Source organism: Colias croceus, chromosome 5 (assembly GCF_905220415.1).
Source record: "Colias croceus chromosome 5, ilColCroc2.1".
NCBI classification, from domain to species: domain Eukaryota; kingdom Metazoa; phylum Arthropoda; class Insecta; order Lepidoptera; family Pieridae; genus Colias; species Colias croceus.
This window is the reverse complement of record NC_059541.1, coordinates 7,291,225-7,316,714: the sequence shown is the minus strand read 5'-3', so window position 1 is coordinate 7,316,714 and position 25,490 is coordinate 7,291,225. Positions and strand designations below refer to the sequence as shown.

Below are 25,490 nucleotides of genomic sequence, written 5' to 3'. Positions count from 1 at the left end.
AAATGTTCGAAATGACATCCACGTTATGGAATACCATTATATTCCGCATCGAGCTCTATTAACAGTTTCTAAATTAACTTTCATTAAAATTTCCGAAGTAATTAAAGCAAAAAATCAATAAAAAAGCAAAACCTTCCATAATATTAAATGTTTGGAATAGCCATATTTCATACTAAACTAGCGGTCCGCCCCGGCTTCGCCCGTGGTACATATTAACGTTTTCTCTACATAAGAACCATCCTCGTACTTCAAGGAATATAATAAAAAAAGAATTATCGAAATCGGTTCAGCCGTTCTCGAGTTATGGAATTACAACGAAAAGTGGCATTGATTTTTATATATTAGATATATGGGAGCGTTTCATGCAACATTTTTGGATATTTCTCGTTTTATTTTTAAAAAGTTATTATTGTCATTTTACTCATTAGGTATAGGTACTACTTTCAGTATCAGTCTAAAGTTTTTTTTTTATATTTGTCATAGTTACGGAATAATCGCCTGTGCACACGTCTTAACGATTACACCCTGTATACTCGCAAAAACACGTCATAGGATTAAAAAAGTTTTAGGTCTTTTACTTGTCAATTGGCTTGATTAAATATTGTTTGACTGACTAACTGGATGTCGGATTACCTACTTTCGAAGAAATTTTAAGATACATACTGTAATACAATATATGGAGTGAATGTACACAGGTGTAATATTTCTTATAAATTTAAAATATATTTTGAAAAAGAAATATAAATTATAAAATCTGACAGTTATCAATTTTCAAATGCGACCTGAATTTCAGGATCTGCAAACTTGATATAGTCACTATTAGGTAGGTAGGGTAGGTACTATAATTAAACGCATTAAATTATAATATATTTCCCAAGTTCTATCAATAATAATTAATAACCAACGATTGAATTTGCGATTCTTCTGATTTTATGCCTTACTCTTAGTAGACAGTGTCGTATAGCTATTACTGCACCTGTTCAGTTTTGTTCTTTTTAAATGTAAACCAGTTTTGAGACGCATCTCCATTCTCGACAACTGACGAGTAAGATCCGATGTTTCATAAACCATATAATACTTATAAATTGAACTTGACCTGTCGCTTGATGTGTTATAATGACCAAGCAAGATTTTAATGGAACTAAGGCTTCAATGATTTGTAATATAATAATTGGTCATTAAATTTCATGATTCCTCTCGATTTGTTTTAATACATTTAAAATTAGGTAGGTAGCTGTTAAAATATTCATCATAATCAATAAAAGTTTATAAAAGATTATTAACAAAAACACCAATTGTTTATGAATCATTATCTTGTATGCTATGGTATACACTGTCTGGAATTATGTGTCACTTGTGTATACAGCTGTGTAAAAGAAAAGTAGTAATAACTCGAAATTCATAGCAATTTGCATGTTTTCAGGACTGCGTTTTTATATTTTATCTTCAGCATATTTTACTTATAGGTACTACTATACGTACATCACCCGAGGTGTACAATACAGATAATAAATTATGAGATATAAGTGGCTTATTATTGTTTTCATATAAATACCTGCGTTTTACTGCAGTCATAAAATACTATTAATTATTGCAACTCGGAGGAAGTTAATACTTACGTCTAGTTCTTGCACACAACACAACGGATCTGTATTATTACCCTGATTATCTGAAAATATGTATTAATGTGTGTTATTTTGCAATACCGAACTGTAATATGTATCGTTATATAATTCTAATACTAATTCAATATTAATGTTGTCATATCCGTATTTTAAAATTCGCTGAGTTTTGAAATTTTCGTCTATTAGGAAATAACTTTAGCAAGAGGTTTATCAAAAACGAGAAAAAATACATACAGAGTACCGATATCCGTATATTTACATTTTATAGTATGCCTCCCGGCACCCACATCAATATTGAAACGGAACTTAATTTCTCTTCATTATAAGTATGTTCTTGGTATCCGATTTACAATTATATCTGTGAATAAGCTAGTTCGGCTACTTAGACGAGAGAGCATAAGCACTATGCTAATTATGCCCCATTTTAAGGTCTTCGGAGAGGAAGTCTTATCATATTGCCATAGAAAATCTTCAATTAATTTATTTATTCACAGACAATTTCACCGCATTCCTAATATAGCTATGCTGTATTATTATTTATTTAAATTAAATGATCAAAGTTATTGTTATTAAGTTAAGAAAATAATTTCGAATACAAAATATTATAGAAAAGTTGCTACATAGTTATTTTTTTTTTAATTTGGAAATCGTGCGTAGAATGCCAGATTCATCAATCCGAGGAATTTTTGTTTTTCCACTTAAAGTAGAAACAACTTGCCGCCGCGCCATATAAACTCAAACTCAAACTCAAACATTCATTTATTCAATTAGACTACTATTTAGTAGCACTTTCGAATCGTCATTACATAAGTATTTTAACATTTACCACCGATTCGGAAAGCAGTATCTATGGAGAAGAATCGGCAAGAAACTCCATAGTTGCTCTTTTAAAATCATGTCAATATTACATAATATGTAACTTATATCTAACTTATACATAATATATCATAATATGCCAAAGAACTGTCCTGTGGCTTTTACGCGACAACCCTCCATGGGTCTTTATCGTCCATATATTCCTGAATACTGTAGTACGCTCTCTGAACTAGTACACCTTTTATATAAGTTTTAAATTTAGAACTACTAAACTCTTTAATATTGAGAGGAATTCTATTGTATAAGCGTATACCTTGACCCATAAATGAATTTTTAACTTTAGCTAATCGGAAAAACGGCATTTCAATTCTATTCCTGTTCCTTGTGCCATAATCGTGTCTATCTCCTACTCTTGTGTGTAAGTCGGCGTTTTTGTGAACATGCAAAATATTATTAAATATATACTGTGATGGTACAGTAAGGATACCAGTATTCTTAAAATGATCTCTTAGTGAGTCCCGAGCACGCAAATTATATATAGAGCGAATGGCTCTTTTCTGTAAGATAAATATAGTTTCTATATCTGCAGCCTTGCCCCACAGTAGAATTCCATAGGACATAATGCTATGAAAGTAGCTGAAATAAACCAATCTAGCCGTATCTTCATCGGTGAGATGCCTTATTTTTCGGACTGCATATGCAGCTGAACTGAGCTTACCTGCAGCGGTGTTGACATGGGCTCCCCACTGTAGTTTCTCGTCCAATGTTAACCCTAGAAATACAGTAGACTCAGTAGGATGCAATACCTCCCCGTTCAAGGTAATATCTCTGTTCAACTTTTTTACATTAGGAAGTAAAAATTCAACACAAGTGGTTTTTTTGGCATTTAATAATAAATTATTGGCAGTAAACCATTCAGATATGTGTGAAAGAGCACTGTTCACTTCGTCAACATTTGGGTCATGCCTATCCACATTAAAAATTAATGAGGTATCATCTGCAAACAGAACTATTTCACACCTATCCTGCAAATAATAGGGAAGATCATTGATATATACCAAGAACAAGAAGGGACCTAAAATGGACCCCTGTGGAACACCAATGTTAATTGACGCACCGCTAGAACGTTCTCCATTAACAACTACAGTCTGTATCCTATCATGCAGGTATGACGCTATGAGGTTCTGGGCTTTTCCTGTAATTCCATAGTGATTAAGTTTACGTAACAAAGTACAATGTTCAACGCAGTCAAATGCCTTGGAGAGGTCACAAAATATCCCCAGAGCATGTCTGGCATAGTAGTATAGTCTGGCAATTTACCACATATTTCAAAAGTCGTTTAAGTTCGCCTTAAATTTTATATAGTGGGTTCTTCACATTAATATTGATACGTAGGTACAGCTGTAAACGAATAGTTATACGTATAGTAAATAATAATCTTAACGTTATAATTATAAATTACTTTAACCTTAACTTAATTGATCTAGTTACTACCCGATACCCAACTCAACTTAGTTATAAGTTAGTTGCAGAGCAGAGAATATGGGTATTTTTATAATTAAATGTTTAATTTGTATTTTTTTTTTGTTTTAAACAGGAAATTTTAATAATGTAACAAGTCTATTGTTGCCCTGCAATTTCAGGAGTGCCTCATATAACATTTTAAAGTTACTCTATTACATAGATTTAGAAGGGTTCTCATGGGTAAGCAGTATCGAACCCTAAAAAGACGAGGTAGTACGAAAGTCTGAACGAAAGTTGTCCGTTATCTAGGCCATGAGCGAGCCGTCCGGCTTCTTGGCGTACGTCCAAGAACGTAAAGAAAGTGATTTCGTCATCTCGAGACGTGGCTGATATGAGCGTCGCGTGTGTGTGACGTCACTCATTGATGAGCTATGTTGTGTTTTATTACTTTCGGTTGAACATGAATTTCATTATGTACTAGTTGTTTAATAGAGCTGACATATTATCGTAGATAGCTATTGAATTGCACGTTATCATTGATAAGATGGTTTGTCTGTTGTTATTTATTCATGTTTGTAAATAATTTTAGAAATAGTAGGTAATAAACTAGGTATTCTATGCTCTGCTAAATAAGAAGTGCAACTTTTTTTATTGAAATATTATGTGCTGCATACATATACTTTCAATTCATATTTTACATTAGGAACCTAGGTACATACTATACCGCTTCAATGCCAGTTTAGCTTCATTACGACTAAAGTCAAGTACCTATATCTACTTGGAAATAACTTAAATATATGTATGAGCTTTTAGTGAAAAGTCCATCTAATGGAAATGTAAGATTTATAAATCGTAATTGTAAGACAAGCTTCACTTCCTAATTCCAAATATAATTGTAATAAATTCCAGGTTGGTGACCAGTTGGTAACCGTGAATGGGAATCGCGTGGACGACGCCGTGCACGCCGAGCTGGTCCATTACATCATGTCGCAGTCCAGGCTCAAGATCAAAGTTAGACGTGAGTGAGATTATGATATCCGTTACAATAACTCACGACTAGCCATTAGCTAAGGTCGTCTGCGTAAAGAAATAAACGTAAACTCAATGGGGTTTTTTGTTTATTTTGATCAGTTGGAATATCAGTCTCAAATAGGCATTTTATAAGTACATTCAGATTTATTATTGATAATTCATTATGCTCTAGTTACGGAAATAATAGTTCCTATGAAAGCGGCCGAAAGTCACAATTCTCTTGGTCTGTTTCTCTTATGAGACAATCGAGTGACCTTGCTTCAATCGTTGCAGGTGTCGGTAGGCAATATCGATGGGACCTTTTAAAGAGTTAAAATGAAAAGGTAAAATATTTACCAACACCTACGAACATTACTTATTATGTTTGTACGTAGGTAATTTGATATAATCAGTATTGATATGAACTTATCTTGCTTTTTATGCAAACATCCTTATGGCGCAAAAACATACCTACTCTTTCTTATTCGCATAACTTTGAAATCATGCGTAAGACTTTTTATATAGACCGATCTTACATTACATTATATAATGCTCGCGTGTCCGTTATTTCTGTCAGCAAGCACATTCATCTTGTATCCGATTATATACGTATAGGTAGACTTCTGATTAGCATGAAATATACTTACTATAATATATCATCGTGTCACATTTCTTATATCTATACTAGGTATGTATGTATGTTTACTATCAACATGCAGAGTAGGTAAGTATATGGAATTGAAATAAAACAGTGATTGCAAATAGATCTTATTAAGGCCACTGTTGAAGGCTTTCTCTTTGGTATTTTAAATGATTGTGCGGAATACCACATCGTTTACTTCAGCTATGTTAATGCCTCCATTATTAATGTTATTAACGAAATAATCATTTATATTTTTGTCTCGTTTTAGATGTGGGGATGCTGCCTATAAGGGAGTAAGTATAACATTTGAACAACATTTTTTTTTGTAATTACTGAATAATTGGCAAAGATTAAATTTATCATTTAATTTTCCAGAAAAGAATACGAGCCTCTTTCATGGCAGTTTGTATCTGAGCGTTCTTCACTGGCATCAGAAGTGTCTTCCTCGCCCACCCTTTGCCACAATACAGATCATCTGCCAGACTTAAGACTTTCTATCTTAGTACCTCCAAGAGCTAAGCTTGGCTGCGGGTAAGCAAAATACGGTTACTATCTGATTTTATAGTAAGAGTAATTAATTTTGTAGTCTGCCTTGAATGGCATCCAAATATTGTCACCTCGTTGTGAATTAGCACTTCGCAATTTGTAGATAAGAAAAGCGCTAGTGTATTGAAATACAGTTCAAGGGTAATGGAGATTACACTTTCTCAAAATTTTAGTTTCAACATTATTAAAGAACCTTTTAAAATATTTTAACATTAGAGTCAGAGAACTCAGAGAGAGCCGATAGCCGATATTTGTTTCCACTAAAACAGCATAAGCATCCAATGCAGCTTTAACTTTAGAGTTTTAGACCTAACTTCGAATATTTTGCTTTTCGGACATGCCAATTTCCTTTCCGTGTTTAGGTACTGATTGTTTGAGGTACTTAATGTGGATAACCGATAATGTGCAAATACATGAAATTTTCTCAAGTCAAAAATTTTTTAATGAATTCTATTTGTGTATTTGGATACAATTATAGAACAAGAAACCTAAATCCCACCAAAAACATTTTCATGTAAAATGTTGCCAAGACGAGCCCATATGACTCGCACTGTGAAAAAGTTATCAGATCCCATGTAGAGCCAAGCTTCTAACACTACACGCCCTAACTCTACAAAGCCTAACTTCACAAACTCTACACCTTAGTCAAAATATGTGGCTTGGCCATTTCGCTACATTCACATCGGCGTAAGGTGAAAAATTAATTAATTCACTGTTCATTACTTTTGTGTTTTACAATAGTTCTTGTAGTAACGAACGGCCAAGCCACATATTTTGACTAAGGTGTAGAGTTTGTGAAGTTAGGCCTTGTAGAGTTAGGGCGTGTAGTGTTAGAAGCTTGGCTCTACATGGGATCTGATAACTTTTTCACAGTGCGAGTCATATGGGCTCGTCTTGGCAACATTTTACATGAAAATGTTTTTGGTGGGATTTCATTTCTTTTTGTAAGTTGTTTGTAACAAAATTTTATGTGTCGGTTAAATTTTTAATTTTTTTTTTAACAAGGAGTACCTATGCATATATGTATATATATATCTAGGGGAACCAAGTTTTAGATTATTATTAGATTAGACCTCTAGCGTCATCAAAATTTAATTTAAAATTACAGGTCTCATACAAACTCCCATTCCCTAGTTTAAGGGGTTGGGGGATGAAAGTTACAAGTTTTATAATTTTTTTGTTGTTTGTGTGCTAATACTAGCTTACATACAAAATTTCAGCTTTCTAGGACATTAGGAAATACCTTAAGAATTTTGATGATCATCAGTGAGTCAGTGACGAAATTAGCGTTTTTTAGATATAAATAAAATCTGAAGTATAAAAGCTAATGTAATTAAAACTTAATATTTTCAATAAGTCCGCTATTGGCAATATATACCGAAAATTTTGTTGATCTAGCATAATCCAAACCCAAGTTATGAGGGTTCAAAAAAACGTCGAAGCGCTTCGAGAAAAGGTAGGTAGTGCCCGTGCGCTTCGCTTGTTCGCTTTGCTCGTCTTGGCTGGGGGCACGGTATTCGCTTGTTCGCTTTGCTCGTCTTGGCGGGGGCACTACCGTGCCCCCAGATACGCTACACAAATACCTAACAACCATTGACATTTTTTAGAATATCGGGCTACATTTTATTTAGATGTCGCTTTTAAGGTTTCGAACCACTAGAGGAAAAAACTGAACTCTTATATTTTTCTTATAACCTCATATTTGGTACAAAATATATCAGTAAAAAGAGATATTAATATACAAAATGCTATGAAGAAATAGGTGTCGTTCAGTACTACATGGATGATGAGGAGTCTAATTAAACAATAGTAATTGAATACCAACGGCTAACCGCTGTTTCTCTACGTGAAAAAGTTCAAAATTTGTCGATCACAAAAATAGCGTCTTTTATATTTTTAGGGCGGCCCGATGACTGATAACATTGGTTCTTTACAAACACATCCCTCGCGCTCGCTACGAAGTACGCATCCTCGCACACTGGTGGAAACGCACCCTTATGCTCACGAAATACATATTTAAAAATACATTAATAAGGGTTATTTCAAAAACTAAATAAAAAAACTTAGATATACTTAGATTCGTTTATCATACATAAAGTTATAAGATTGCAAACAAATGGACCCCAAATAAATATTTTTTCCGATGTGTCCGTCTGCTGAATCTTATTGGTTAATATTTTTTTTTGTTCCAGAATATGCAAAGGCCCGGATTGGAAGTCCGGTATTTTTGTGCAATTTGTTCGCGAAGGCGGCATCGCTAAAGAAGCTGGCTTAAGGCCCGGCGACCAAATATTGTCCTGCAATGGTCTAAATTTCTCTAACATATCATTTAATGAGGTACGTGATCATCAGTCATATTTTAATACATAGTTATTTAGTTTTCATGTCAGTATATCTCTATCTCCAGCATCCGTCTATTAATATTGGGTTAGCCCTCGCACCTCATGGTCATTACCTACTCATTTGCAATCACTAAACATCTTTAATTGTAAAGAAATTAGAATATGGTCAGTACATATTGTCTCACCAATTACACAAATGGTTCAAAAACTAATTAAAATTATATCGTTAGTTTTTTTTTAAATATTGATTTTTTATTTTTCATCACCTACCCTCAATCCAATTCGTATTATCTTGATTTCACATACAGGCCGTATCAGCCATGAAAGTGAGCGGTCGCCTGGAACTAATAGTGCGTGAGGGCGCGGGCGCCGAGCTGGTGTCTCCAGAGAGCTCCGGCTACAACAGCTCCGCGTCCTCCGCCGCGGGGGAGCGCAGTCCCGCGTCAGTGGCGCCCGTGGTGCCGCTCGCTCCCCCCGCCGCGCTGCGCAGGAGGCTCGCGAGTGTCGCGGAGGAAGCTGCTGATAGAGCAGATAGGTACGTATCCCCCGTAAAAATAAGATAATCGCTTATATTTTTATAATGCTTTATAAGAACTTATTACTTACAAAATATGTACTCTTTCAATGTAAGTATAGTACGAGTACAAGTAAGCATAATATTATGTATATTGTTAGTCCATTGAAATGTTACATTTTTTTGGCCTAACCTTGCGTTTTTTAGAGGACGCAATTTTATTTTTTGGATGTGTAGGGAGGTTCAATGTGAAGCTAAAACCAAGTTTGTGGGGTCGCCACTCGCCACCCTTGTCCCACGGCCGCCATCTTGAAAATAGTGGTTGAAATGGTTTTTACGATATATCTCTTAAACTATTTATCTGATAAAAAAAATTGTTCGCATTATTTGCTGCAAATTAAATTCTCTACAACTTTGGTCCAGTAACTTTTTGTCGTAGAACTATAAATAAAAAAGTAATAAGCGAAAATGTTCAGAAATTAGAGCTATTTAAATGTTTCGATAAAATTGTTTTTTTATCATTTTACGAAGAAATGATATGAGACCATTTTTATAGATTGTTTTTCGAGGAACAACTTTTACATACATCATTTTTTAATTACGTCAATAGCTAAGGTTTTACAGCGCTCTGAAGTGAGTACTATGTTTCAGTACTCTTAACTATACATATATTGGCTATTGGCTCTTTTCCTTGCAGCACTGCAAGAACAGAACATTCAAAAACGTGCTTCCAGACTCTACCTCCTGGGTGGTGGAGAAAAGGTTCAATAATTAATTATTAATAATATTGCAAAATTAATTATTAAAAATATTATAATAACAAAAAAAAACCAATTACTGATGACAAATAATTATTAGTACACACAAAATATATGTATAACGTATAGCTAAGAGTACTGAAAAATAGTACTAATTTCGGAGCGCTTTAAAACCTTAGCTATTGACTTTATGAAAAAATGTTGTATGTAAAAGTTGTTCCTCGAAAAACAATCTACAAAAATGGTCTGATATCATTTCTTCGTAAAATGATAAAACAAAGTTTTATTGAAAAATATAAATATCTTTAATTTCTGAACATTTTCACTTATAACACTAATTTATAATTTTACGACTAAAAGTTACTAGACCAAAAATGTAGAGAATTTAATTTGCAACAAATAATGTTAACAATTATTTTTTATCAGATAAACAGTTTAAGAGATATATCGTAAAATCCATTTCAGCCGCTATTTTCAAGATGGCGGCCGTGGGACAAGGATGGCGACCCCACAAACTTGGTGATAGCTTCACACTAACCCCCTCTACACATCAAAAAAATAAAATTGCGTCCTCTAAGAAATGCAACCCCAAATGTAACTTTTCAATGGACTATGTTTAGTACGAGTCAAAAAGGTAAAGTGACAGTGTTCCGAAATGTTGATTTCGTGGTAGGTTTGTCAATGTCGCGAAGAAAGCTGCTGTTATCTGTTATTTCACGAGTAGACTTTGAAAAGCTTTATTACACTTTGAAAAGGTCAATATATTATATTATGTATAAAGTATGGATGACTGGTTATTAGAGCCGATGTTACCAATAAGATTAAGATGCAGCACTTTTATCAGAACTAATTTTTGCTTAAAAAAGTGTAACAGCTTTAGATTCGATTACAGTGTATAATCTTAAACTAAGGTAGTTTTACTTGAACTTAGGGTGATGAAATGCACTTCTAGTCTTGTTTAAACTCGATTCATGTACATTTATTTCTTTGGGTTTAAAATTATTGGTGATTCCGGCTCTTAGATAAATATGTAGGTATATTATCACATATCCATCTCACACTATTAAAAGTGATAAACAAGCATCATCATTTTACATTATCAATTGTAAAGCGTCATTTCTGCATGCTAATTTTATTTTTAAGCCTGATGGTGTAGCACATTCACAATAAAATTAACTGCGTTAAAAACAACCGACTTCAAAAACGGAAAAGTAAAAAATAAAAAAGATTTGATATTATTAATTACTACATATTATTTAGATGTGCTATTTATTAAATAGGTTTGATGTCGGTGCACGGGCTTAATACTAAGTGCTTAGTGTTTGGCACCGACTTCAAACCTATTTAATAAATAGCACATCTAAATAATATGTAGTAATTAATAATATCAAATCTTTTTTATTTTTTACTTTTCCGTTTTTGAAGTCGGTTGTTTTTAACGCAGTTAATTTTATTTAATACTTTTAGGGTTCCGTAGCCAAAATGGCAAAAACGGAACCCTTATAGTTTCGTCATGTCCGTCTGTCCGTCTGTCCGTCTGTCCGTCTGTCACAGCCGATTTACTCGGAAACTATAAGTACTACAGTGATGAAATTTGATGGGAATATGTGTTGTATGAACCGCTACAAAAATATGACACTAAATAGTAAAAAAAAGAATTGGGGGTGGGGCCCCCCATACATGTAACTGAGGGATGAAATTTTTTTTTTCGATGTACATACCCGTGTGGGGTATCAATGGAAAGGTCTTTTAAAATGATATAAAGTTTTCTAAAAAACATTTTTCTTAAAGTGAACGGTTTTTGAGATATCAGCTCTCAAAGTCGTAAAAAGTATGTCCCCCCCCCTCTATTTTTATAACTACGGGGTATAAAATTCTAAAAAAAATAGAGGTGATGCATGCTAATTAACTCTTTCAACGATTTTTGGTTTGATCAAAGTATCTCTTATAGTTTTTGAGATAGGTTGATTTAACTGTAATTTTGGTTAAGTTATTGTGCTTACACTGAAAACGATGGCTGAACCTTATAAGATAGATCAAAAAATATACTACAGTATTGTACACCTTTAAAAATCCGCGATGATATAAAATCTTTATAATGTAGGTACTTTTTACGAGGTGTATAAATTGACATAATAAGTTTATTATATTTGCTGCTACGGAACCCTTTGTGCGCGAGCCCGACTCGCACTTGGCCGGTTTTTTAGTGTTATTTTCAACACGAATCAAACGAGCCCAAACTCGATAAAGTTGAGTCAATATATTACTGAGTTCCTATGGCCACCTTCCGATTCCATCATCAAATCAGCTCTATGTCATGATAATGTTTCATCGCTATCCAATTTACATACGTATACAAAATTTCAGCTCAATCGGTTACCGGGAAGTGAATCAAAGTTACTTGCTACATTCCAATTAAGTCATCGAGTACAGACAAAAATGCTCATAAAATAAAAACTACTGGGCCTAGCCGAATAAAATTTTTATGGGACCAATTCGACACCATCCCGCATCGAACAAAAAAAGAATCACGTAAATCGGTTCAGAAACCTCGGAGTAATCGGTGTACATACATAAAAAAAAAAAAAAAAAAAATATATATACCGGCCGAATTGATAACCTCCTCCTTTTTTTTGAAGTCGGTTAAAAACAAATAGATATTATTCAAAATTAAGGATTTAATACTGGGATGTGCATTCTTTATAAAAGTTTCTATATACCAACTTATTAACATTTCTACACATTTAATTAATTATTTATTTCCCATTATCCAAATGTTTCATTCTTTATTATGCAATCTACACTCATAACAAAACATCATAATTTCTATGGATCTAAGTTTATTAAACATATTCATAACTATAATTAATTGTGTCAATTTCCATGTTATTATTTTAGACTAACAATGAACAGAATGAAAAGAAGAACGTGGGATAGCTTGGATTTCGAGTGGAAAAATGGTGACATACATAATTTCGATGCGCCGTCAGACATCGAACCCGATTACGACAGTCCTAGTATACCAAATAATCCTCACACCTATGAAAATAAGACCCATATGATTAATAATAAAGTAAAAAGTGAATACGAACCACCCAAAAATACGACTCAATTAAATAGAACGATAATAAATTTGACTGAAGACGGGGCTACTATACAGTGTAGTTACGACAACAGTTCATCGAAGAAACCCTTGTACACGTCGAGTCAGACGAACAGAGAAAACGACAAAAAGACAATAGTTGTAGAAGTACACCACAATGTGAATTCCACACAGAGTGGAAAAGCACATTGTAATTATCCGATACCGCCTAAGAATGATATGAATTTGGACACAACCAGTATAGCAAGTTCTGCTACGTTATCGAGTGCCATTGTAGAGGAGATACAACGAAGAAAATTGGTAAGTTATTAAAATTAAATGTTATGAATAATCATTTCTAAAATCGATTGCAAAATGAATTCGAGGCACTATCGAGATCTTTCTCGATAGGTACGTTAAGTCTACTTATGGGTGATTTTTAAATCATCTAATTCTTTACAGGTAGTGGGTATACAGAAATACGACCAATGTCGAAGTAACAAGTTTATTTTTACAATTATACGTAAAATATGTACAGTAATCCAAAATTAATAATGCACATGCAAATCTTCGCTAATTGTCGTATTTCCGAAGACACTCGAATCATTGAATCGTAAGAGCCCTAAACAACGAACTTGCATTTTACACCTTTTTCAAAAGAAATAGAAGTCAATTCACGGTCATACACAATCAAAAACAAATCGGGTGGTAGGTGACGGTAGCCTGTCAGTCAAAAAACTCAAAAATCCCTCAGTTGTCTTTAAATATTGGTGGTGACTGCACGTGTTCTCTCTGTGTGGAATTATATAGAGCTGCTATTACGTACCCTTCTTGGATTTGTTTTTAAAGGTGAATTGAATTAATCGATGAAATGATTTACACAGGTGATGGCAGTAGGGAAAGTGAAAATGAAGAAGAGTTCCGATGTATCTAAAATGTCAGAAATAAAGATAATCCCTGATTTTGATTGTTTTTATTTTTTTTGTAATTGTCATAATATTGAAGAATGATCAGTACTGTAAATACTTTTGAACTGAGATTTTAATGATAAGATTTACATATACGGTTTAAATATAAACCTGTGTTTGAAAACCATACTTTATCTACACTAATATTATAAAGAGGAAAACTTTGTTTGTTTGTTTGATTGTGATGAATAGGCTCATAAACTACTGGATTGGTTTTAAAAATTTTTTCACCATTCGAAAGCTACATTATCCACGAGTAACATAGGCTAGGTTTTATCCCGGAAATCCCACGGGAACGGGAACTATGCGGGTTTTTCTTTGAAAACGCGGGCGAAGCCGCAGGCGGAAAGCTAGTACAATATAAATTTTGTATTATTTTGACCTTCTTTTCTTCCATGCTTACACTTTAAAAGTACCATAAATCAATCCAACAAAGATAATATATTCGCAATCGGAGGGTTATACTCGCTATTTACTTACAAGGAATTATCGAAACAAAATCGTTACTTACCTACAAATACATATTAATCTCTTTTAGCACAAAACATATAATTTGACTAAATTATGCATGAAGAAAATGCATTTAACCGCTCTATATAGATATCATCTTCGGACTCTCCGAGAATATGACAGTTGCCGAACAGTGACGAAGATTTCTATGCGCATTATTACTTTTGGATTACTGTATAATGATATTTTTTATCACACGTCAATCATATCATTAAATTTGACAGTCACACAATATTTAACTGTAACAGATATGTAAAAAGGAGGTACCTACTTTATATCACTAATGTATATTTATTTTTCAAGAATATGAAAAAGACGTCACTTGATAAAGAACCAATTATACCAGTTAAAAAAGTAAGTGCCACAAAACCAGTTGAAGACGATAAGAAAAAACACCATGATGCACTTATGGATGAATTTAAGAAAGTTCACAGGAAAATGTTTGCAAATCTAGAAAATGAAAAGTGCATAGCAAACGACACTGAAAATAATATGGTGAGTAATACTTCATTTTATATTATTAACGTTGAAACTTAGGTATATATGCCATAATTTATTCTTATTTCGCATCTAGCCTCCGCCCACGACTTTGTACGTGCATCCCCGTTTTTTCCCGTTCCCGCAAGAATTTCTGGAAATTCTTTCTTAGCGGATGCCTACGTCCTAACATCTACCTGCATGCCAAATATAGCAGCCCGATACGTCCAGTGGTTTGAGCTGTGCGTTGATAGATCACTATATCTATATATATACCTTTGAGTTTTATATATTTCGCAATACGATTACATAATATTGCACGCCTCATAAGCGAAGCGTTGAGGTGGGTACTACTGTCACTTCGCGCAAAACATCTGATTTTTCAAACTTAAAATGTCTTTATGTATCATACATTGCACTTGTAAGATAATACATACACACACATATTAAGAAAAAACACTATTTTTAACATTCATGATATTTTTGATGTCATTTTTGTTATTTAAACTAGTTAAAAAACAGTTTAAAAAAGTTCTGTCTTGGACGTCCGTGTGTCTGTATGTGCGGAGGATTTTCTTGTTAACACGATAGCGACCGAAATACTTTACTAATCGAGTCTTTTTTTTTCTCTTACGCTTGAGTATGCTCAGGAATAGAACCCTTTCATTTTTCAGGGTCTGATTCGATGTGGTTTAATTGTTATTAAATAAACAAAAAAAAATATCGACTGTTCTCCATAATTTTAGTATAACTATATCTATATATTATATTCTTTATTTTTTATATTTTTTTTTATATTTATAGTGTACTCAAAATTCACCACTATAAACTCGATTCTTTATACTATAAGCCAAGGTTTAAAAAAATAAGTTGGTAGTCAGTCCCTTAAACCTGCGCAGTTTCACATCTAGGTGGGGCCACAAGAAAAATAGCTCAATTATTACGGTACCGCTTTCTTTACTTTTCCAACTGTTTTATTTTATTTCTTTTTTATATTTATAGTGTACTCTTTATAAATAATCAATTTTATTGTAAAGGATGAGATTATGAGGCGTGCACTTTTGGATTTATGAAGCCTTATGAAGCATTTTGCTTAGTTGTTGTTTTATGTTTAGCGATGTCAAATGTTGATGTTCTTGCATTGGCTCCATTAAAAAATAGTACATTCCTGCTCTTTCACTTGGTTTTCGTTGCTTCAGTTTAATATCAACTACACATTATTCATTATCAAACTCATCAGTCATCTACTCTTTTTTCTTAGCTGCTACGTAGGTAGGTATTTTACCTATTCGTACATAATATTATAAGATATTTACTTATTACATAATCTGTTAATTTATATTTTATTGTACTACAAAACAGTATAGTATCTCTATATATTATTATCATTTATCAGTTAGTAAAAATATAAAAGGTAAGTAATTTAGTTTACATTACAGCACAGCAATTTTTATGAAATTAGGTTACATATTATGTGTTTGCATAGGTTTGCATTATTTAAAGTGCATTATAAATTATAATTAATACAAAATAAAAAATAAAAACACAATAATTTTTAGCTCTCTCTATTGTCATAAGTAATGTTACGCACGTAATATTAGAAAATAATTAAATTATTTTTGTAATTATTTTCTGTTTGTTACTGCATCTGATATGAAATGTACAACATATTTAGAGAGGTGTTTCTAATGTCTATACCTTTTTCTGAAAATGCTTCTCGGATGTTTGTCTTCGTATTTACTTACTATACCTACGACATGCATGTCTCATTGTATAAAGTATCATGATTACAGTTTTCCTTTAACAAAGACACGTACTCGGAAGGAATCTATTGTTCACGTAACTTGTTTGTAGCCATAAAAAATAAACATCCAACGTTTGAAACTTCGTAAACATATCTACACAATATGGAATAAGCGAAATGCTAGCAATCGTTACGTAATATGCAAGAATAATTAGGTTAATTGCGAGTTAATTCTAAAGCCATTGTTAAAAATGTCTTTCTTTATAAGTGTAAAATTTCGAGAGAAATTTTCAAGTATGTGCGAATGAATTAGAAGCGGCTCACGTTTTTAGCCGAAATAATATGTAATAAATACATACTTATGTCCATAAAAAATATTTTGTGATTAGAATTTATTTAAGTAAATTTTTAAAGGTTGTGCACGCACGTTTAGCTACTAATATGTATTCTGTGGCACGGAGGTACAAAACTTGCATATTTGCAAGGTAAATAATCAAATTCGACTTGTAAATACATAAAATTCACAAGGTCTCTTCTACTTAATATATCTACAAATTGACTATTTCAAAAGTGTAATAATACCTACTCTAAAACAATTCGTAAAAATTATCTTTATAAAATCTAAAGTAATAAAATTCAACATGAACAATAATTACCTAAATAGCTAAATTAAGTGCTGACATGTTTGACCAATAAATTACATAATTATTTTTACGAAACGAATTCAACTTCGACAAGGCTTCGACACAAACAATTACATAAATGTGTACCTATTGGGGCGTTAACTTGTAAATAACTAGAATGTATTATTAATTTATTATTACTGTTTTAAATCTCGTACTGCATAGCTTCGTAGATAGTTATGCAAGTGAAATCTGAATATCAATAAAAATAATTCAAATTATATTTAAAAGTATAGCTATAAATTTTGTTGTGTTGTAGGTATAGCGAATTCCACTTCACTGAAACAATTTCATGTACTTAATTGTGACTTCATTAAATTATTGTTTTTTTTTTTGAAAAAGAGCGTTGTCTCAGTCTAATTTTGCTTAAGGTACTGTACAAACTTCTTCTGAACCTATGTACGAACATTTTATCTAAGTAGGTACATAACTTTTATAATAAATATGAAGTGCTTTCACCTTCACTTTTATCAGTAGTGATAATGATAAATAATTTTTTGTAGGTGTTTTTCAATAATAATTAATAACTATATATTTCTAAAGAAACGTTATTTTCAGTCTGCATTTCTGTTCATCAACGGTTTGCTGGGAAACTTATAAAACCACAACATTTATTACTTATTCCTGCCAACAATAGAGTAGGGCTGTAACACGGTAGTTTTACATTTTTTAACATAAACTTATTTCTAATCCTGCATTTTATATTTTTAGTTTCATTCATAATTTTATTCTTTAGCACTATGCAATATCTACAATTTTTCTTTACCTCTATGTACCTAAGTGCATACGGGTGTCGGGTGCTGGCTTTATGGTAGAGAGTAGAGTGGTTACTCTACCTATATAATATAAATATTTGTTCGTAGTAAAATGTCATGAAATTTACTTTACTTACCCATTACTTAACTTATGACGAATAGGCTAATAAATGTTAATAAATGTTAAGAAAAATATTAAAAGAAAATAATACGAAATATACCGTGGTCAAAGGGCGTCATTAAAACTTTTGGCTCCACCCTCAATGCGACCTATGGCCGGCCGCGGCGCGGCGCGGCGCGGCGCGGTGCTGACGGCTCAGAACATAAAATTGTCTTTCACAAAAATTATCGTCGATCTAGGTACCTACTACAATTGTGACATGAATACTATTACTTTTTCTTGCATTTCGCAGTATGGCTGGCTTCGTAAAAACTCCGGTCTGATTACATTTTCCCACAAACATTAATTTGTATTTGTCAATAAGTATTGGCATAGCTCGGAGCAATTTGGCATACCTAGATATTGATTGCAATGGTGTTATCGATGGTAAGGTGCATTAAAATCGATGTTCTTTAAAATTATGAAAAAATAAATCTGAGCCTTGCAGCCTGCATGATTAACTATTATAGTATTCACATACAAGGATGAAAAATGTTAACTCAAAATAAAACCCATAATTCGCTTAGATGAAGAATACAATTTAATATCTAAACAATTAAAAAATTTACAAAGTTTACATCTTTGTGATTAGTGTTGACCGTTGTTGTCTGTTCCACCTACCTAGCATTGTATTTACAACTTTTAAATTTATTTGATAATAATTTATTTCAATTTATTTGATTCAAAATGAGACAGATATTATTAGAAGAATATTCACCAAATCAAAATCTTTTTTAATGTTCATTTAACTTTTGCATCGTAAACTCGGATGCAATAAATCATCGATTTTCTGCATGACTGTAAAACCACACTTCGACAAGTTAATGGAACAGTGATTTCGTACGATTGTGCCGTGCACTGATAACGCCGGGGCCGCGACCACCGCACCGTTCCTCCGCGCCTCCGTCGCCGCAGTCCGCGCCGCATCCGTCGCCGACGCGCACCGCCGCGCCACAACACAGTCGTCTAACAGTCGCACCTCACCGCACTCGACAGCCAAACGCCTCAGAAAAGTCCCCGATTTCCTCGCTATTGGAAAAATTATCTCCGACCTTCACGCGTTCTTGCCTTTATTAACACACTTCGTTCTTCTGTGCATTATTTACGCTTTAGTGAAATGCTTAAATTAACAGTGAATTCTGTCGTCATTTCTATGATAGGTAAAGTGTAGTGGGTTTTCCGAGTTTTCCAAATATGAAGAAGAGTCACAAATCTAAGCCTCTCTTCAGCATTCAGTGCTATGAAGTAAGTGTATAAAGTTAAACTTAGGTAGTAACAACTTTGTAGGTAATATTATGGAATATTAAACTATCATGAAATAAACATAAACATAAAAGACAAGCCATAATTTTCCTTATAGGCTTAATAAAATTATCATCCTTGCATAAAAAATAAAGCGGTATTTTTATTAAAAATATTGATACTGAAATTTGTCATACATACTATATAGTTGTTATCGGATAGATTACAATTTACAATAGATAACTTTCAGGTATGAATGACAGCAAAACATGAAACATATTTTAAAGTGAAACTTTTATTACATCGTCTCAAACTTTTTGGTCTGTGTAGCGCATGTCGCGTGTATCGCGGCTGCCGAGTAGGTATACCTACTCGGCAGCCGACCGACACGCGACATGCGCTACACAAAGCAGTGTTCGGAACCGTTCGAACAGTTTCACTTTTACCGTGGTTTCCTAAAACCACACAACATTTTTTCATATTGATAAGCTTAAGTATTTCATTATTTTTTTTCGCAACATGCCGGTGCTTCGAATATTGGAATAGCCATCGGAAGGAATGTTCTTGCTGGCTGCTCGCTAACGCATCACTTTTAAGTTAAATTATACATTTTAAGCTACTAATAATTACGTCATCCGGTAATGAGTTCCAAATAACGCGTCGGAATTACATACCTACATTAAACACAGCACAAAAAGTTAGACATTAGTTACACTTTGAGCTGAGCGATACCGCGTCCGCGATACTTACCTTGACGTCACCTACCTGTTTGCTCTTGGGTTTATTAGAATAGGTTTTACCGTAATATTACATGATGCATTAAGGGCATACAGATCTGCAGTGGAAGTTATTAATTATGCAACTATTTATGTTTACGTTTCATACATATTACATAACTTTACATATAAAAAACTAAATGATGAGCCATATGAAGAAATAAATTAGCAATTCAATTTACAAAAAAAGGACAAGGTGAACTTGCAGAGGTTTAAAGTTTATTTACCTATAAGGTTGAAAGTGTTTCGCAGAAAAGGATTGAACTAACGCGGCCGAAACTGGTTTAGTGAACTCTTTCCTTTTCGAATGTAAAGCTGAAATCTAAATAACTAAAACAATTGTTTCATTTCTCCTTGTTACATCACTATCACGATGTTTTACTTTGCTATAGATATCATCAAGTAAATAAAACTTGGTTGGAACATAGAGCATCTTTGCATTTGAATCCTTGAAAAAAAAGTAGACTTAAGACTTTACTTTAAGACTCTACTTAGAAAAAGAAGAAACATAGGGTGAACATAGGTATATATTTCTAGTGTCGTTCTGCCATTTGTAATCACATTATGTTATGTAAATCCTAATTATGTCACCAACATACCTACTCGTGCAATTAGTATAATCATTATTTTCTATATTTGTTACTGCAATAATTAACTTATAAGAGTTGGCCGTGTAAACTAATTAACTTACACCCTTTGCATAATATATTATATTATGTTGATTTAAATATCAACAAGTATACTTATGCCATTATTGCGTTTGTGGAAATAACGTTCAAGCGATTAACGATCTAAAGCCTTTTAAAGGCTGTCCACCAACTAGTCAAGTATGTACTTACGTTCTGCACAGATTGTCGAATATTTGAAACTGATCACAGCTCTCAACTGGCAAACTTTGATATACTTATTCAAGAACAAAACATAAAATTTATTCCCAACTATGACTCATCCTTATATCTAATACTATCTATACTATCTAGTATGCGTTATACTTAAAGGCTTTATACATACCTATAAAAACGACATCAACAAGTATTTCAGAGGAATATTTATCACTAGTATATCAATATTTAAAGAAAAACAAATTATCGTCGCAAGCCGCAGTCATCTATAGCTTAATCAGGAGTTTAATAAATAGGCAAGACTCTCCTTAGTCGTAAACCAAGTGAGATGTGAACTCTGAACAACCCTTTTATTAAAAATCTTTCGAATTCTCTATATTAAAGATTTGATATTTGATGTTATAGAAAATATAGAGGATCTCAACCAAATATTGACAATGTCTTTTTAGGATCGGCAACACACATTGCGAGTAAGGAAATCCATTGAAGAGTCAACAGAAAATGTGAAAGAAAACCACGTCCAAGAAAGGCTAAATAATGCAGAGAAACCACCTCCACCGCCTCCAGTAAGTATATAAATCACCGGCTAATCGAAATACATAATATATTGGAGTAGGTAGCTACTTATGTATGCTATTTTTAATTGTTCTTAGTTATTCATATATAAAGTTAAGTTTAGTTCCGGTAACCTATAAATTAAGACAAATTTATACACATATCTTAATAATTAATTAATGTATCTTCATATATTTGAATTTAATTGTATCTCATGAGCAAAACTCGACGCAAACAATTTAGGTCACATTACCTAACATTAATTTGATTCAAATAATTTTACGAATTCTATTATGAACAGTCTCCAGTTTATTTTTTTTTTATTTGTTTAACAGATGCCTATCTCCAATGGTCATCATAACGGCGACACTAAAAATGGGGATCCAAAACCAAAGACAGATGAAACGAATTTTTTAAAATCACCAAATGGGAAAAAAGTTGCATCGGTTAATCGGACTCCTACACCCGATTACAATAACAAAGACATACCTGTACCAATTAAAGCAAAGAATTATGTTGAAGGTAATGCTGATATAGATTCTTTGGAGTCTTATAAACTACAAAATCCATCGAACCTGCACCCGAGACCTCCTTCAAATTATTTTAGTAAAGCTCCCAATGGAACCGCCACTATGAAAAAACATTCCAGACCAGTATCCGTTACCATTGGAGAATATGTAAACAACATGCATACGAGAAGAGAGCCTTCAAAATTAGAATTTCTTAATGGAGATGTTAAAAAGAATGGGCATCAAATCATAGACGAAGATTCCATAACGAGCCGTCTGCAATCAGAATTAGCTATGACGCTATCTAGGTCAAATTTGCGTAAAAAGACTGAAGCCATGGTAAGTCTGTTGAAATGAATGAAGAAATAAATGTAATTTTGATGCTTATTCGCTTTAGTTATTGTTTCTTTCAGGATTGTAATGGTATCTTAACTAGAAACTTAACTAAGATCGATTCGGTAGATGAAAATTTTCACGCTAGATATGGCAACAACTTATTACCGCTACCGCCAACCATAACCATACCTAAAGTAACCAAATTCAAACATTGATCGTCCAATGCCTGCGCCTTTCTAATGAAAGAATAAAAATAGGTACAAGAATGTATTAAAAAAATACTCCTGGAACTTGGTAGCACAATTAGTTTTGTTCACTAATTAAATCACCCCTTCTTGAAACAGATTAAGGTTAATTATGTCCATCTTAATGTATCAACACCCTACTAACTTTTCCTCACATTTAATTATAAAATAGATAAACAGGTGATGGTTCTTGGTCATATAAGTGTAGTTATTAATGAGATGTTATGTTGTTATCATTTTGTAGATAATTCTTGCACATCGCAAATACAATATAAAAACTGAATGTCGTTTACACCCAAATATACATTTATATTCTCGTTTATTTGTGTCTTTTGTTATTATGTTACTCACTCCATAATTCACGGGTATTACCAGAAGGAAAATATGTACCAGGTATTTTGATATTTAAAGCATTGAATAGATGCCTCTAGGTCTAGACAATACCTACACATCCATATTAAGGTATATTTACTCGAAGAAAAGCATAAAATAATTGTAGATATTAATATATTGTATTGTATACATATATAGGTACCTACTTTGATTGATATTTCTTAGTCATATTAACGGGGCCGGGGGATAATATTTCATTATGTAATTGCCTATACATAATGAAATATTATCTGAAAAATTTCAATACCTAGTGTAAATGGACATTAAATGCTGTAAAAAACCGTGTTAGACAATTCTAAAGCGTTTTGCGGATATAGGACGTAGGCTAACATGACGATGACAAACTGGTTAGGTACCTATATCAACTGTTTCATGAAAAAATAGGCTCTTTATTAAACTGCACCATTTCTAAAAGGTGTTGTTTTTTTAAATGATGTGGCTGGATAGGTCTCGACGAAGACTTTTCGGAAGACCTATGAATGAAGAATATGCCACCTTTCACAGTTTGGTTACCTATCTTTCAGAGTTCATTTAATTTTTCCGATAAATAAAGGTTTACTTTTCTTACATAAAAATAACAAAACTTACAAATTATAACTTCACCTTATTCGTGAATCAATTCGTTAATTTTTCGCTAAAAATAAAATTCGTGCATTTTTTTAATAAGCTAAGTATAATCGCTATTCAGACTAGGGTTCATAAGCACTATGCGGGTAGCCGTCCGGCTGACCGCAAGCACAATTGTGTACGTAATATTCATTTCTATGCGCACTGCGATGCGGCTACCCGCAGATCGCTCGTTGCTCGGAGAGCTGCGGCCCGAGTGACGGCCAGCCGGACGGTTGCTAATTGCTATACGCATTGTGCGGTTCAGTCTGCGCCCTGCGGCTGCCTGCAAATGGAGTGAGTGTGTGCACGTGGTTGCAAAATGCTTGCTTTCATCTCGTGTTTGCAAATAAGGATGCACCCAGTACTTCTTTCTTTGCTTTTCTTTTTTACTTAACGTGTGTAAATGTAGTAAATAGCTGCAACTTCTTCCATTTTCATCTTTGAAATGAATCGACATGACCGCAAATCGCAACGGTTCTTCAACCACATGTTGCGGCTACCCGCGATCCGGCTGGCCGCATTCGCAACCGCATACTGCGGTCAGCCGGACGGCTACCCGCAATGCGGCTACCCGCATAGTGCGTATGAACCCTAAAAGTTTTCTTTAGCAGCTTTTTTAGAGTAGTTATAATAAAATAATACATGTCCTAACTAATGCCGCAAAATATTAAATTTATATCTATATATTATCTAGGTACCAAGTTTAGTTGTGGGTATTATTAATTAACTCATCGATGAAATGGAATTTCTAATAACTTAATGACAGATACAATTAAACGATAGATAAGTAAATCATTTTTTGGTACAATAAACAAAACATCATGAAAGCTTATCTAATATTGTTGTTTTCTCTTTGTTTGCAGGCTGATGGAGAACGATAATAACATAATGGATTATTAAAATTATTTATGTTAGTTTTAGGCCTTTTAGCCAATAAAATATTCAAGTCAAATTAATAGTGTAATTAGATGTGAACCTATGTTAGGTGTCTACTGTTAATAGAGGTCAAGTTGGTAGATATGTTTTTATGAAGAACCGTCAATGTAATTTACAAAAGCAACATTTTCTAAAGATTCATTAATGTCATGTAGATCACCAAAAAATATGAAATAAAGTTTGTTTGGGAATTAATACATTTTTGGTGGGTTGTAAGAATATGTGCTTGCAAATGTATAATTTTAATAATTCATGTATGTGAGAGAAGATAAGAAATATAAGTATATATTATATCACTAGTTATTTCAATTGGTTGTATTTAAGTATAGTCATCGATAACAGCCATGAAATATTTGATTACTTATTTACCGAATGTAAAAGAATATTATGAATTGTCTGTAGTATATGTTGAAAAAGTTTACAATAATTGATGTTAAGTTTCATAAGCAAGACTGACATTGGTGGAGCATCGGAATAAAATAAAATTTTGGAACTGTGAAGTATCTATGAACACTTACCTAAGTCATAATTAATGTTATTTTACACAATAAAAATAAGTATTTCAAATGAGTCTTTTATTCTAAACCCTAATTCCTATTTGCCTAACAATGTAAACCAATTAAGTAATTATTTACACGAGTAGATGTTAACTATTTACATTTTTTGGATCTTTTCTAGCTCACCGCATTTGTTTGTGTAGAAAAATACCTAGCCTAATATTGACGGTTTTTAAAATAGCAATCAATCTTAATTCTATATCAATGATAAAATTGGAGTGACCTTTTTTAATATTTAAATAACCAATTTTTACTACAATGCATATACACTGTACATAATTATAGGTACCAAAATAGTAATTTTTACAATTTTTGTTCCCTGTTTGTTCCGGCTAATCTCAGGAGCGGCTGGAACGATTTTGACAGGAACGATTTTCACTGACATAATGTAG

General features: G+C 33.0%; 1 protein-coding gene across 2 annotated transcripts in view; it reads left to right on the top strand.

Moving 5' to 3' along the window:
* LOC123692052 overlaps nt 1-25,108 on the top strand; it is a 37,591-nt gene extending 12,483 nt beyond the window's left edge. The window contains exons 3-13 of one of the 2 annotated variants that reach the window (XM_045636677.1): nt 4,815-4,923; nt 5,828-5,852; nt 5,935-6,090; nt 8,298-8,442; nt 8,756-8,982; nt 12,618-13,122; nt 14,583-14,774; nt 21,408-21,524; nt 21,849-22,361; nt 22,436-22,615; nt 24,469-25,108. In XM_045636677.1, the coding sequence (XP_045492633.1) occupies nt 4,815-4,923; nt 5,828-5,852; nt 5,935-6,090; nt 8,298-8,442; nt 8,756-8,982; nt 12,618-13,122; nt 14,583-14,774; nt 21,408-21,524; nt 21,849-22,361; nt 22,436-22,573 (2,127 nt within the window). In that variant the 3' untranslated portion in view covers nt 22,574-22,615; nt 24,469-25,108. The remainder of the gene's footprint in view (nt 1-4,814; nt 4,924-5,827; nt 5,853-5,934; nt 6,091-8,297; nt 8,443-8,755; nt 8,983-12,617; nt 13,123-14,582; nt 14,775-21,407; nt 21,525-21,848; nt 22,362-22,435; nt 22,616-24,468) is intronic. The other variant, XM_045636678.1, reaches the window with a different exon arrangement.
* The last annotated feature ends 382 nt before the right edge of the window (nt 25,109-25,490 follow it).